The following is a 15899-nucleotide window of genomic DNA, read 5'->3' as shown; positions in this document are numbered from 1 at the left end:
GTCACTATCTGAGAATCAGTGATCCTGTCCCTCACCCCTACTCCCCACCCCAGGAGGCAACTACTCTCACTGAGAGAGGAGCCCGGAAGGGAGGCAAGGAAAGGACTTTCCCACCCGGAAGTGGTCTCTGTCTCTCCTTCCCTGTATATTCTTGATTCTATCATGCAGATAAGGTAGATAGCATATCCAGGACTCATACAGGAATAAAGCAGGTCTCAGGTGAATCAAATGAGACACCCATATGCCCTTCCCCCAGTCACCAGGCCATCAAGACATCCTCCCATTTTGCTGTCCTGAGATGCCAAAAAAAAAAAAAATCTAAATTAGTATGTGCGTAAAACCCTTTAACAGAAATGAAGACTCACAAGCTGCTCTGCCAGCTCATAATCCAAGTCAAGCAAGTTGAGCCTCAGGGGCCTGTCGTACATGAAGCCCCGCCCAAACTCCAGCTGCTGTGTCAGCCGCTCCAGGTTGGCCACGCGTTCAAGACCCACCAGGATCAGAGCTCGGGCACCTGTGAGGAGAGAACCATTTCACACACCTCATCTAGGCATTAGAGAGCCAGATGTCCTTTGACCTGACTCTGGTTTCGCTCTATTATCCGATTTGGGGGCTTTGTTGTTGTTCAGTTTACATTTGTTCATTTTGGAAGGGTGACTCCAAGCACCGCATGCACATGTGACGGTCAGAGGAGGACAGTTTTGAGGAATTGGTTTGCTCCCTCTGCCCTGTGGGCCCCCAGAAATCAAGCTCAGGTCAGCAAGTGAGGTGGCGGTCGCCTTTACCCATTGAGCCATCTCTCTGGCCCGTGTTTGCTTTTGGTGATTCTGGGGACAGTTTGCACGCTATGCCTACTTTCCGCAACTGAGATACATCCCCAGTGCTTTGTGTGTGCTTGTTTGTTGTTTGTTTTAAAATAAACGTTCACAGCAAAACTTTGCTGTGACCCATCCCTATTTGGTGAAACCCATTTCCTTCCTTCTTGGAAGAGTTGGAATACTGAACTCTCCTGAGTAATTGAAGAGACGCCCGTGAAGGACACCGCGGCTGCCCCTACAGAGAACTGAAGTATTAATGCATCTAAAATCGGGACACAGCAGGTCCTCTCCACTGCGTTGGGGGCAGGGGACAGCTAATCCGTGGAATGCTCTTAGGTGGGTCTGGAGGGATGGCTCAGGTGGTTAAGAGCACTTGCTGCTCTGGAAGAGGACCCAGTTTCGGTTCCCAGCACCCACAATGGAGAGCTCACAACTGTCTGTAACTCCAGTTCTAGGGGATACAATATCCTGATATCCTCTTTTAGCCTCTGAGGGCATCTGCACACACTTGGTCCACATAAACTCTCTTACACACGTGTGTGCACACACACACAATAAATAAAATTTTTATTTAAATAAAATATAATAAATCTTTTATTTAAAGACAGTGTGCTGCATAGCTCTGCTTCCTTAACATCTTTCAGAGAGGTGACTCTCAATCTGTGGGTCACGACCCCTCTGGGGGTCACATAGAAGATATCCTGCATATCTGATTTTATATTATAATTCATAACAGTAGCAAAGTTATAGTTATAAGGAAGCAATGGAAATAATTCTATGGTTGTGGGTCACCACAACAAGAGGAACTGTATTAAAGGGGCCAGTATTAGGAAGGTTGAGAACCACTGCTCTAGAACCTCTGGCTTTGGCAACTGCATCAACACCGGGACTTTCCAACGTTCATCTGACAAGAAAGGTTGCTCATCCAGCTATGGGCAAATCTGCTTGATAAGAGCTTATGTAATTTATTTTACATTAGTCAAGCATATATTAATTTCAGTGATTACTATTGGCTGTGTTATATGTAGTGACTTGACTACTAAGCTGTGGGACGCGCAACTTGATAGGGTAATGACTTTCTAGTCCGCTCATCCCATCCTCAGTTATGCGATGGCCTTGAATGAACTAATACTTGAGCTTTTTATGCGAAAGCCCCCACATAATTCTGGATAATATTATTCTGGATATTCCCCCTGGTAAATGTGTCTCTGAAGCAGGGCCAGGTCCTGGCACTAAAGCTGCCCCTTGCTCAAAAGTAGCTTCAATAGCCTTATGTTACAACCCAAGCAGGAATGGAGGGCCAAGATGCCAGGGCAAGGACCTCTTAGATCCCACACCCCAGGTATGGTGTTGACAGGTGGAGTTGACAGATTTCTCTCAGCAAAGTGGCAGGTCTGCCATGGGCAGTGTGGAGGGGCTCACTTCTCACACCGTGGATGCCTGGGACCTACCTTCTTGCCGGAGTTCCTCTGACGCTCTGTGTAAGTCAGCCAAGTCTCCATCTGCTCCATCCGTGAAGTGGATAACAACCTGTAAGTAATGGAGGAGTCAAGGCTCACGCTACTGCAGGGGAACATCAAAGACAATTGAAAGGGAACTGAGAGGTTGTAGCGAGGTCGAATTCCTCATCTACAGTTGACGAGACTGTAGGCCAAGGTCAAGGGCACTGTGCTATCAACAGGTAACATAAAGGAATGTGTATCCATGTTTGATTTATCTTTAAAACCTATTAACAATGGCAACAAAAGTTTATTTCATTCTTATACTTATGAGACAGTTTCTAAAAAATTGTGTGTGTGTGTGTGTGTGTGTGTGTGTGCGCGCGCGCGCGCGCGCGAATTTCCGATACTTTAGAATGTGACTGCACTTGCAGGAAGGACCTTAAAGAAGCGGCTAAGCTGAGTAAGATTGCTGGGTGGCCCCTAATCTAGTCTGACTGGTGACCTCCTAGGAGGAGATGACCGAGCCACAAGCAGCCAGAGGGATGACCATGTGAGAACCCATGGAGAACACTGCCATTTACAAGTCAAGCTGAGAGCTGCAGAGAACAGCCCTGCCCAGGTCCTCACATCATGGGCCTTTCAGCCTCCAACACTGTGAGAAAGAAATTCTTGTGGTTTAAGGCACCATGCCTGTGGTATTTTGTTTGGCAGCCTTAGCAAACAAATAAAGCATGAGTGCACATAGTGTGTGTGTGTGTGTGTGTGTGTGTGTGTGTGCGTGCGCGTGTGCGCGCACGCGCAGTGGTGCATGTGTGTGCAGTGTGCCAAGTATGTTCTGTGTATGTGTGATGTAGTGTGTGTGAGTGTGTGTCTGTGTGTAGTGTGTCGAGTGTGTTATATGCATGTGTGATGTAGTGTATGTGTGTAAGTCTGTGTATGTGTCTCTGTGTATGTGCATGTATAGTCGTGTGTGTGTTGTGTATATGTGCAGTGGGGTGTATGTGTAATGTGGTGAGTGTGCTATAGGTATGTGTAATGGAGTGTGTGTGTGTGTGTGCTATGTGTAAAATGTGTATTTGGGAGTGTGGTATACGTGACATGGTGTGTGTATGTGGTGTGTTAGTGTACGTGCAGTGTGGTGAGTATGTGTGCTATGCGGATGTGTGGTGTGGGGCTATGTATGTGGTGTGATGTGCATGTGTATGATGTATGTATGTACAGAGAGCGAATACAAACAGACAGCATACCTTTAACAAGACCATAATTAAAAATGGGTCCATCGCAAATCCATCTCTTCCCAGCTGAGCTACTAATTTCTGGGACACTGGGGGCTTAAGGGGGTCTAACAAGAGGAAGAAGACTTGGGAACTACGGTTCTCCACGAGAGAGTAACTCTCCTCACAGGCGCCAACAACCCTGTCTCATCCATCGTGAACCACGCCAATCACTCAGGACGGCTTCCAGAAGTGAGAGGAGCCCGAGGTGCTACACACGGAGCTACCAGCCCTCACCCGCTCACCTTCACACTGTCAGGCGAGGACTGCCTGAATTTGTTCTGGTACAGCTTCAGTGTGTCAGCAGTGAGGATGTAAGGGTGCTGGCTACGCATGTTGCGGAACTTCTCGAACAGCTCTGGCTGATATTCGGCAAAGTCAAAGGCCTCCACTGGCCCAGAGGGCGTGTTGGCCACCACCGACACACGCACAGTGGGCAGCTGGTTGCCACTGCAACTGATCCTTTGTATCTGGCTGATTCGATTCAAGATGGTATCCACTTTGGACTCGAGGCCCTTCTGGCTCACAAACACGTTCTGATCTCGAGATCCATCAAAACCCAGGATGACTTCCAGATTACAGGCTGGCAAGGAAAGATGAAGGTCAAGAGAAAAATGAGATCCTCCACGTGCAAGCTCAGAAAGCAGCTAATTCTGTCTCTTTCTCACTCTCAGGGACCAAAACTGTGGCCACTGGAATACTCTTTGGGGGTTGCTCTTTGGCGGTTGGGGGTGTTAGTTATTTGGGCACAATCATGTACATTTGGTATTTAAGTATATCTCAAGTTGGTGTTTTAAATTGAAGGTACTGTAGAACACAAATGTCCCCACCCTGGCAACTGATCCAATCAATAAACATATGAGAGGCACACCCATAACCCCAGCAGCAGCCCACCCAGAAGTTTCATAATTCCAGGTCAGTCTAGGCTCCAAAGCAGGCTGTGTCACAAATATAGATAGATAGATAGATAGATAGATAGATAGATAGATAGATAGATAGATAGATGGATGGATGGATGGATGGATAGATAGATAGATAGATAGATAGATAGATAGATAGATATAAGTGAGTCCAACCTGGGGAATTAAATAGTGGGAAAAAAAGTGAAACTGATAAGACTTTGACTCTTATCCAGGAAGAACCTTCTAGAACAGTAGGTGGAGAGCACAGGGTCATAAATAATAAATAAAAGCAACCATGAGCCCGAGGAACCCCCAGGGCAGCACTAGGGACACTGGTGTCAGCAGTGGAAGGGGGAAATTATGCACATGTCACTTACCTTTAGAAACATCTGTCACACCAGGACAGAGGGTCTCATGCATCGCGTCATGCAGGGTCTCCAGTACCGTCTCGCTGAGCTCCGAGAGCTCCTGCACACTGCCCACCCGGAAGGCCGTGGCGCTGTTGGAGGCAATCTTACCCACTTCCTCAGAGTCAATGTTTCTCACCCCGACAGCAAACACCTTGACACCTTTCTGGGTGAGGGCCAGGCTCACGTCCTGAGCATCCTCCACTGACTTCCCTCCCGTGATCACGAAGGCAATCTGAGGGACCCGTTCGTCCAGGCGACTGCCAGCACTGGGCACGAAGTGATTCTGCCGCAGATGCTCGAGGCCCACCTTGGTGTTGGCGTGCCTCCCTCCCTTGTAGACCACTTTGTTGATGGCGTCGATGATCTGCCTTTTGGTGGAATATTCCCGTAGGGAGAATTCATCTGTGGGGTCTGAGTTGTACTGGACCAGCCCCACCCTAATGGAGTCGCCGTCTTCATAGACGGTGTCCACAATTTCAGAGGCAAAACGGAGCACTTCCCGGAAATCTTCCCTCCTGAAATTGATGGACCCATCCAGCAGGAATACAATGTCTGCCTTCTTCTTCTCTACAAGTGAATGCAAAGAAGATGAAAACGGAGGGAGTTCGGGTCTCCAGACTCAGAGTATGAACACACACACACTCAAATCAAGACAGCTAACATGTCTACTGCTTCGTGTGTAAGGAGAGCCCCCACCCTAGTCCATGCCCCTCTGGCCCCATCCTGCAGACAGTACACTAAAAATTGGAAGATAAATGGCAAGATACCTAAATAAAAGGAAAAGGATTTTAAGAGCTCAGCAAACCAGACCCAGTTGCCTGACCATGTGGACTTATTCTGAGAGTTTAATAGGGACCTGCAATCACAGATGCTTCTGGAAATGCCAGAATGGGAGACTGGAGACAGTATGATCAACACAGCTCAGAAGGAGACAGTTAAAGAATCAACAGGGACCTTGGCTCCCTCAGAAAAACCACCCCTGCTTGAGTACACTGAGTGTCTGAATGACCATCACCCGGAAGAGGAGAAGTCAGGGGGTCTGGAGCGGTTGGATTAAATTCTCATGGGTGAGAACTTGGAACACAAAGAGGCTGCTGTAAGTAGGACAGTCATAGTGACCATATGGTTTTAAAGAAGGAAGGGTGCCTAGACCACACTAGGTAACCCACCGTGAGGGATGACCTGACTCCAAAGCTGTGTGCAGTGTGACTCTTGCTGACTCCAGCCAATGATTGGGATCCCTATGCCAAGCCTTTCAGCGGTCCTACAGGTAGCCTCAGGGTTGACAGACTGATGACCTTTGGCTTTGGGGACATGTTTCCATCGACAATGTCAAATGAACTATTTCCCCACTATTTAACTTCTAACATCTGCAGGCACGACCATAAGCAAATCATTGCAGAGAAATCTAGTTATCATTTCATTTAAGACAGCTGACACCACATTCTGCAACCATGCACCAAACAGTTCATACCTGGCCGTGAAGGAGAAAATATGTCTACACCACCGGGCGGCTGTGGAGTAGCCCCAGATGGTCCAAATGAAAGTATGACCCTCTCTTCTATGTTGGGCAGTTCTCTGAATTCCCGAACTGTGAAGACCAGTCTGGGGTCATTGGTGATGGTTTGCAAGTCTGCCCGATCGATGTTTCGGTCACCTATCCCTAAACTCATGATCCCTGATGAGCTTATGATTTGGGCATGCCGAGTCACGTCATCCTGGGACTTCCCACCCAGGAATAAGACTAGATGTTGAGGTACCCCATCTTCTATCCGGCTCCCAGAAGACTTCACAAAGAGGTTTCTAGCCACAAACTCCAGGGCTTTGCCAGTGTTCAGGGGAGACCCTCCTTTGAACCTCAGGCGTCGTATGGCGTCAAGGACGAGGGCCTGTGACTTGTGGGTCTTCAGGTAGAATTCGGGGAAGACATCATTGCTGAACTGTACGACCCCAATCCTCACTTTACTGGGGCCAATGTTGAGTCTGCGGACAATCCTGCTGACAAAGTCTCGGATATGAGCAATGCCGTCAGGCTTGACGGCATCGGAGCTGTCGATCAGGAAGACGATGTCCGCGGCATCACTTTCGATCACTGCAGATGAAAGGGAAAGTGGAGATGAGTTCCTGCGCAGCCCTGCTCTGACTTTATCACGACCTCAGTCTCTGGAACTTGTGCTTGGCACACCCTGTGTGACCCAACACTGAAGTTACATTCCAACACATATGTGGGGCCTTTGAGACTTAATCATTAAAAGTTGGGGTTTTCAGGTTACTGGTGCTTGCCAGCATACCTGATGACCTGAATTCAAGATCCCAGACAAGGAGAACAACTACTCTCAAAAGTTGCCCTCTGACCTTACACACACTCTTTTTTTAACACACACACACACACACACACACACACACACACAATGCCGTTTTAAATGCAGGTAACAACTACTTCTTTTTAAGAACTATTTTAAGTCATCCAAAACTTTCTCTGTGTCAACTTTATTTGGGTTTCAGCCTTATGGCTTAGGTGACTACTAATTTAAAAACCTATAATAATTGTTGAGAAACAGTAATTCTATGTTTACCAGAACAACAGAATCACGAATCACGAGCAGAAACCTCCAAAGAGATTGTGATCAATGATGCTGACATCTCTGAGAAGAGAGAGACATCTCTGGTCAACTGTCCTCACTTGTCCATAGGGTACACCACTGAGAAGAACCCACGTGACTCACTGGCTTTTGTTGCCACTCTGCCTTTATCCATGGAGGAATGGTTCCCACAATGCAATGCAATGCTTCACATCAAGAGTCATGTTACCTGTCCCCAGACATTGATGCTCTTATATCCCTTGAATCTTGTTAAATTGCATTTTAATGAATTCATAGCATTCAATAATTTTTCTCTTCTTACTATTATTTTCTCTTTTCTCCAGAACTTGGTTTTTTAACTAGTGGAAAACTCTACACTGTAAAGTTTTACTTCATGCTGAGTTTTTTTTTTAAATTGAATGAAATTACCTAAAGACTGTTGCACTAGATTTGTAAGAAACAGAAGCAATTCCATGTCTAGGCTTGGGTCTCATGCCCATGTTAGCTCATTATGAATATGCAAGTATTTCAAAGTAGAAATAAACCCAAAATCTGAAGGAATTCTGGTCCCAGTAATTTTTAATTAAAGATTTTTCAACTTCTATAAAATTAATCAAAATATCTTGGGAAAGATGAGCCACATGCTCCTGTCGGAATTCCAGATGCGTCTCAGGTAGCCTTTAACTAAACTAATACATTGCCTCTCTGAGTTTAGGTCTAGCTTTTGCCTCAATTCCAGGCTTTTACAGCGCAATGGTACAAAGTGAAGTGTTGAGTTGATTATGAAATGAGACCATTTACTGAGAAAGGAAACTGGGGAGTTGGCCTGGGTCAAGGCTTGGGGTCCCCTGCTGACCACAACACCCTCCCCCCAGGATCTCGGCGTCCAGCGAGACTCTGCCTGTGCTGAAGGCAAAAGTACTCCACCAACTATATCTACACATAAAGAGATAAGTATTGTCTAAACCCCAAGGACAGCCTGCAGTCCCTCTTCTGGCAAGTAGGAGTGATAGCTGCACATTTCCCTTCTTCCCCAAGGCCTTTCTGCTTCTAGAGAAGACTGGTGACCGCCTGCAGGATTACCACAAACTTCTGCGCAGTCCCAGACCCAGGCCAAAGCATCCTTGGCTTCGCACAAAACTCTCTACTACAAGCTGGGACCCTGGATGGCCTTCAGCGCCACCCTCCCTGTGGCATGCAGAGAGACAGTCACCTTGTGATGAGTGTGTCCCGGTGCTCTCGGGACGGTAGGAAAGACTCCATGAAATAAAAGAGGACCTCGTCCTTGTCAATTCCCCTATGTGCTCCTTGTCAGCTTTGACATGAACTAGAATCACTCTGGAAAGAGGGACCCTCAAGTGAGGAATTACCTCTATCAGACTGGCCTGTGGGCAAGCCAATGGGGGGGTTTTCTCCATTAACACTGATGTGAGAGGGCCCAGCCCACTGTGAGCAGTTCCAGCCCTAGGCAATTTGTCCTGGGTGGTATGAAAAGGCAAGCTGAGCAAGCCAGGAGAGCCAGTCAGTAAGCAGCGCTCCTCCATGACTCCTGCCTCTGCTCCTGCTTGACTTCCTGCCCTGACTTCTCTCAATGATCAACTGGGATCAGAACATATAAGCCAACTAAGCCTTTTCCTCTCCACGGTGTGGTCAGATTGTTTGGGAACCACTATTCTGGGGAAACAAAGAGTTGGAAGAAAGAAAAGTGAGGGTAAAGAGACAGGAGGAGGGGTCCCTACAGTTTATACTAGTATGAAAACTTTATTTTAAAAAAAATAGGATAGGAGAGCAGCCCTGCCTCCTCAGGTCTTACCTGTAGTGGGATAGCTAGTGCTGGCCAGGATCTGCTGGATCTGCTGGGAGGTTAGTGTGGTGATGGGTGTGAGCAGCTTCTGCTCCAGCCGGGGCAGCTCCCTGAAGGTGCTCATCGAGAACACATACTCGGGGCTCAGGGAGATCTTGACCAACTCTTCCTGGCTTGTGTGCCTGGCTATGGCAATGGGGGCCACGCCAAACTGCTTGAGCTCCGCTGCTGAGTCGTCCACCTCATCGCCAGACTTCCCCGAGGAGATAAGGATCAAGAACTGAGGGACCCCCTCTTCTATCCGGCTCCCCAGCGGCCTCTGGAAGATGTGCTTCAACACGTACTCCAGCGCGTTCCCGATGTAGACCTGCCTCCCGCCCTTGGGCCTCAGCCGGCGCACTGCGTTCAGCACTTCATCCTTGCTGGAGTGGGCATTCAGAGGAAACTCTATCTTAGAATCCTCACTGAACTGGATGACTGCTACCCGGGTGGTGTCAAAGCCTATGTCCAGGTCCTCAACCAGCCTCTCAATCAGGGCGCGGATGTGCTGGAACTCCGAACTGGCGCTTTGGGATCCATCGATGAGAAAGACCACATCTTTCTTGCCGCCTGTACCTGCAAAGCAGACGGGACCATGGCCTTCAACTTCAAGGGTTCCAGACTTCAGGCGCTCTTGAATCACTCACTTCCTAATCTGACATCAAACCTATGCCCAGTGGGCAGGAAATCCTAGTACCAAATGTTATAGTGAAAACACCAGTCCAAAGAGCCAGTCTTGTGTGTTTCTACATCTAAACGTCAGACAAAAGAGAAGACAGTAAGAGACTTGGAAGGATGAGTCCGAGGGGAGCAGAAACTGAAGAGCTGTATCTACACCAGGGTGGGGATGGTGCTTTAGGAAGGGGCCATCAACTGTGACAAGAACTACCCACAGAGGCCACACACGACGGTGCTAGGAAGCAAGTCACTGGTTCTGCCAGGGAGGGGTCTTGGACAAGAGCACTTTCTGAGGGATGTGAGGGGAGGGATAGCAATGGTTGATGAGAATCAAAGAGGAGAGACCATGCACAGAGCACCTGTAAGTCTTATAAAGGTGAAGGAGCTGCTGGAGGGTGGTGGCATGCCGAGAGATTCCACATTTATCGTAAGAAGAATCGTCCAGTACAGTGGAGATCGGAGCAGGGGTGACAGAGTGGGGTGGGTGTATACTGAGCAGGCACAAAGAGAAGGGCAGGAGAAGCAGAGCTGGAACACCCCAGCATAAAAGATCACTCTGAAGTGAGGAACCACTCCTGGGGGGGACCAAGCCGAGCTTCTGAACATTCTCCTCAAAGCCCTTGTAATTTGTCTAGGAAATGGGACTCAAGGTGTGAAGCTGAGAGGGAAGGTGTGAGGAAACAGGAGTGGAGGACGCAAGGTGGGAAGAAAGGAAGCGCTTACAAAGTGGTCCCTCTGATGTGTGGGAGACCGGGCGGGGGGTGGGAAGAAGCCGAACTCTATGGAGGCATAGGTCTGGTTTCCAAAGAGACAGGCTCTGCGCGCGAGCACGTGCGCACTCACACACCCTTGAGCACACGAGCCCTGGGTCCTCTAGGTACACCCTGGCAGATGCTCCTTTGTGTGTGTGTGTGTGTGTGTGTGTGTGTGTGTGTGTAACAGGAACCAAGCCCTATGGAGGCATAGATCTGGATTCCCAAGAGACAGGCTCTGCGTGTGCACACACACACACATACGCACGCACACACACACCCTTGAGCACAGGAGCCCTGACAGATGCTCCTATGTTAGAGACAGAGAGAGAGAGAGAGAGAGAGAGAGATCCCCAAATGTATATGAGTGTGACCTCTTCAGATATTCTATATAAGTATGCAGAGCCCATTGCTCTCCCCTGAACACCAAGGAGAAGCTGACCCCTCAGGGCACACGGGAGGCAAACCCTGCCTCTGACTTTCTCTCACTTACATTACTCCATCTTTCTTCCTTGATCCCTCATTTTCCCCTGGCCCCTCACTTTCCCCTCTCCACATCATGAAAGCACAAGGCCACATCTGCCTCCTTCCGCCCTGGGACCACCCTGCCTGAGTGCCGAGGAAGCACAGACCCTGGGCTGACACGTCCTTAGGATGAGTGGGTGCATCTCGGCCTCTTTCCCTTTTAGCAGCCACAGCTCAGACCTTATTCAGGGCCATTGCACAGAGAATGGGAAATCCTCTTGACTGTTGGGACACCTCTCGGCCCCAAGCAAGCTTCCCACATTGGTGCTAAGATACAAATATTTCAGAGACGCTACCCTTTTCCCCAGAGCAGAGCACCTGTGGTCAGGTTTCTCCGAAGGGCAAAAGGCTACTGTTTCCAAAGGTGCCACTGAGGCTAAACACTCAGCAAGGGTCCTCCTTAGGCTCCTCTGTAGAGCCTGGATCCACGCCATGTGCATGCCCTTTTTTGATGTTTTAATTTGGCCACAAACATGAATCTTAGCTTCACTATTTGATGTCTCAAAAAAAAAGCTCCTAGTTTTTCACACATCTCTAACACTCCATGTGGCAGAGGAATCAAAACTGAAAATGCTTTGTAGCACACAGTCTGAACAAATAGCCAAGGTGATTATGGGGATGAGAAACTCAAAGAACCCACACCCAAGCCCTCACCTGCTCTCGGAATAACTGGTTTCATATTGCTCAGTTTCTCACGATTAAGCTGAATCACCCTCTCAGAGACGACCTGTTGGATCGTCCCCAGCTCCAGAAAGGTGGGGATGGCCACAGCGAAGTCTGGCATGAAGGAGATGGTCTGCATCTCAGTGATGTCAGCATTCCCAATGCCAATACCAATGGGCACAGCCCCGCCCTGCTTCAGGACCACGGAGGGGCCTCTCACATCATCCCCCGAGCGCTCGGCCGTGAGTACAATCAGGAGCTGGGGGACGCCTTCTGTTATCCTGCTCCCTGTAGAAGTGGTCAGGATATTCTTCAACACGAAGTCCAGCGCCGCCCCTGTGTTGGGGACTGGGCCGCCCAGGAGCGTCAACCTGCGGATGGCATTAATGACGCCTTGCTGGTCCATATGGGAATTCAGGTAGAATTCAGGCCTGGTCCGGTCACTGTACTGCACCAGGGCCACACGCACCCGGTCAGGACCCACGTCCAGGCTCTCCACTACTCTCTGCACAAACTCCTTTAGCAGGGAGAAGCCACTCCGGACGCCCTCGGAGCCGTCGATCAGAAACACGACATCCTTTTCACCTGAAATCAGAGGAAAACTGCTGGTGACTCACACAGGACTGGACACAACAGCGATATATACCACTGTGCTGAGTGGCATAGCAACCTGCCAGGGAGGTCTAAGCCCAAATCCTTCTGTCTGTGAAGAAGATGGGTTAGGGATGAAGAGTATGTATTCCCCAAACAGGCATGACATCATTACAGGAAGGAGGAGGGACTAGGGCAGATACCATTCTGCACATCCGCAGGATGGGGATGAGACCATGAGACAGAAAATTTGAGTGATTTCTGGAATCTGAGAAAGGAAAGAAATGGGTTCTCTTCCAGAGCCTTCATCTAGAAGCCTCCTTCCCTGCCAATACCTTAACTTTAGCTTAGGAAGGATGGATTCTGATCCATGACCTAAAATGTCTTTAGATTTTTGGTGAACGTAATTGAAGGACTTACATCAGTTACATTCACTTAAAGCACATCACTTGACTCTTGACATCAAGATACAGGCTGCTTTAGCTCTGACATAGCCATAGCCTAAGGCTTTATAACCAGATAGTAATTTTTTTAAAGACGTAACTATTGTTATCTCAGCCTCTATAATGCATCTTCTTATGAAATATTCTAGTGCCTTAAAAAGACTCACCCGCATCATTCCAAGTCACAAGTTAGAAAATGAAAGAGAGAACACTCCTTTTCTTTTGTTCCCCTGGAAACATCCTGTAATTTCCATGTTCTCTGTAAGCCCTGGGAGGGCTTCATCTGAGAACCTGTAGCCAGCAGCCTCTGCTAACGTTCTAAAGCTAAAGTCCGGGCTGCAAGGGGAGCCCACAATAGTGTGCCATACCTGCTTCAGGCTCTTCAATCTGGACGGCTTTCAGAAGGCTCACAATCTGGGGCTGGAGGTCCCCAATCTTAGGAAGTGACTCTGCCACCAGGATGAACGCGGGGGAGGGCACAATCTGCTCCAGCTCATCGGGATTAGCGTTCTTGGCTTGAAAGATGAACGGTATTACTCCTCTCTGCTTCAGGGAGCTTGCTGGCCCGGCCACGGCATCTGCCGACCTACCGGCCACCAGCAGCACCAGGAACTGCTGCACGTTATCCTCAATGCGGCTGCCAGACGACTTCACGAAGATGTTACTCTGTGCGAAGTCCAGGGCATAGCCCAGGTTGAGGGTTCTGCCTGTCTTTATCTTCATCTTTTTCACGAGGTTCAGGATTTCAGCCTTACTCTGGTGCTCACTGAAGCGAGACTCCAGCTTGACGTCATCACTGAACTGAGCAATGGCTACTCGGGTCCCGTCCGGCTTCACATCAAGTTCCTCAATGATCTTGTAGAGAAATTCTCGGATGGCAGAGAACTGGCCCGCGACATTGGCCGAGCCATCAAAGAGGAAAAGAATGTCCCGCTGGGCCTCTACAAGGAAAACGGATGGACACAGTAAGTGAAGAGACCCTGACACCAAGTGGATTCTGCCTAGCGCCACCACGTGCTGAGGAAGTTTCCCAGATTCAACTGACATCACTGTACCAACAAGAGAGGAGGACGAAGGCCCTGTGTGGTTCTGCTGTTCCAGAGCAGTGAAAATTTGCAAAGAAACAGCACTGTGCTGGCTAATCTACAAGCCCGCCACCCAGACATTCTTGACAAAGCAATCTGCTGGAAAGCCTGCCTGTCTTGTTCTTGCAGCAGGTTAGACCACTGAAAACTGACAGTGTTTTCATGTTACAAACAGAACTATCAAAACTGTGTTCCTTTCTATTCTTCTGAAAACTGACCTCCATCTCCTGTGACAGAGACCCGTTACAGACTAACTTCCCATGAACACCTGGGTTGACTTGGATTGGTTCAAACTCAATCATGTCTTCAGTAACTTTAAGGTCAAGAGTTAAGACCCAAAATACTGTCGATGCTTTTTGGGGGGTGGTGTGGGGTTCAAATCTCTACTAACGTTTCCAATCTATGAAAGCTGAAGCCCAGAAAACATGAGTGACAGCCAAAAGTGACAGCCACGCCATATGAATGTCATCTCAAACTGCTCTGAGAGCTACTTTAGTGAGGCAGCCACTGGCGCAGGCTTGCTAGCCATCTGGGTGATGAAGGCAGAAAACTGGTAGCTCTCATATGTCAATCACTGAGGTTCATAATCATCTGCCACAGTAACAGCAACACGGACTCATGGCTGCATGAAGATGAACAGATAGCTTTTTACGCATGGCAGAATCTGAACATGGAATGTCATATAAAGGAAGGATTCGGATTGTAAAGGATGCTAAGGCATAATCATATAAGAGTCAATCAGTCAACGCCCCCCTTCTCTCTTCCTCTCTCACCCTCCTTCCCTCTTCCCCCTTCTCTCCCTCCTTTCTTTCCCCTTCCCCACCTTTTCTAGTGGATTTTTCAGTCTAGAGCAGTGGTTCTCAATCTGTAGGTGCAACCCATCTGATGGGTCAGCTAAGATCATCCTGCGTAACATTTATATTATGATTCATAACAATAGCAAAATGACAGTGATGAAGTAGAAATGAAATAATTCTGTGGTTGGGGGTCATTACAGCATGAGGAACTATATTAAAGGGTCACAGCATGAGGAAGGTTAAGAATCACTGGTCTAGAATGTTCACCCTGTTCAGCTTCCAAAAGAATCTGAGATAGAATGAACAGAGCATAGCTGAACGCTCTATAGAGTGTAAGTTTGCTAGCACAGTGTCTTCAGCCAGTGCAACCAAGATGCACCCATCATCCTTCCACATGTCACCGGCTCTGGGGTTTCATTGGCCACTGTTGCCAGGAAGGCATCTGACGAGGGAAAGGGGCCCACGCTGGTGGAAGCTTTACCTGGCTGGGTTAGCGGAACTTCCTGCACCCCTCCACTAACATATGTGGTTAGGGGCTGAATCAGCTGTTGAGGCAAAGCTGGCAGGGAGCTGAAATCATCCATGAGATACACCAGGCTCGGATTAAAAGCAATCTGCTCTAGCTCAGCCTTATCCGCCCTGCTGGCCCCGACACAGAAGGTCAGCACGCCTGCACGCACCAGGGCGTTGGCGGCCTGCAAATAGGCATCCTCAGAAGGCCCCGCGATGAGCAGGAGCAGCAGCTGAGGCACACGTTCCTGGGTCCTGCTGCTGCCTGCCTCCGTGAAGTGATTGGCATGGACATAGCTCAAGGCAGAGCCTGTGTTCAGGCCCGAGCCCCCCTTGAGCTGCAAGCGCCTCAGGTGAGCAAGCATCTCTGACTTGGTCTGGTAAGTGTCTAGAGAGAACTCCGTGACCGCAGTGTCACTAAATTGCACTAAGCCAACGCGGATGTTGTCACTTCCAACATCGAGGCTGTTAACTAGGTTGGTTACAAAGTCACGCACATAAGCAAAATTGCTTTCTCCAACGTTGTCGGATCCATCCAAAAGGAAGATGATATCCCGTTTGTTTACGTGAACTGCAGTGAAGCA

General features: G+C 48.7%; 1 protein-coding gene across 1 annotated transcript in view; it reads right to left on the bottom strand.

Annotated features, from left to right (window-relative positions):
• The window catches only part of Col6a3 (collagen type VI alpha 3 chain), a 79973-nt gene that overhangs the window by 33289 nt on the left and 30785 nt on the right, over window positions 1–15899 (bottom strand). The window contains exons 6-14 of the mRNA XM_041649992.1: window positions 15287–15886; window positions 13292–13864; window positions 11869–12474; window positions 9242–9841; window positions 6321–6938; window positions 4814–5413; window positions 3780–4117; window positions 2270–2348; window positions 366–514 (exon numbers count right to left, since the gene is read on the bottom strand). Coding sequence (XP_041505926.1) covers window positions 366–514; window positions 2270–2348; window positions 3780–4117; window positions 4814–5413; window positions 6321–6938; window positions 9242–9841; window positions 11869–12474; window positions 13292–13864; window positions 15287–15886 — 4163 coding nt within the window. The remainder of the gene's footprint in view (window positions 1–365; window positions 515–2269; window positions 2349–3779; window positions 4118–4813; window positions 5414–6320; window positions 6939–9241; window positions 9842–11868; window positions 12475–13291; window positions 13865–15286; window positions 15887–15899) is intronic.

This window comes from Microtus oregoni, unplaced genomic scaffold (genome assembly GCF_018167655.1).
Source record: "Microtus oregoni isolate MIOR12 unplaced genomic scaffold, Mior012 000004F_ref0000308, whole genome shotgun sequence".
In the NCBI taxonomy this organism is placed as follows: Eukaryota; Metazoa; Chordata; class Mammalia; order Rodentia; family Cricetidae; genus Microtus; species Microtus oregoni.
The sequence above is the reverse complement of the archived record's forward strand: the minus strand, read 5'-3'. Positions and strand labels throughout refer to the sequence as shown.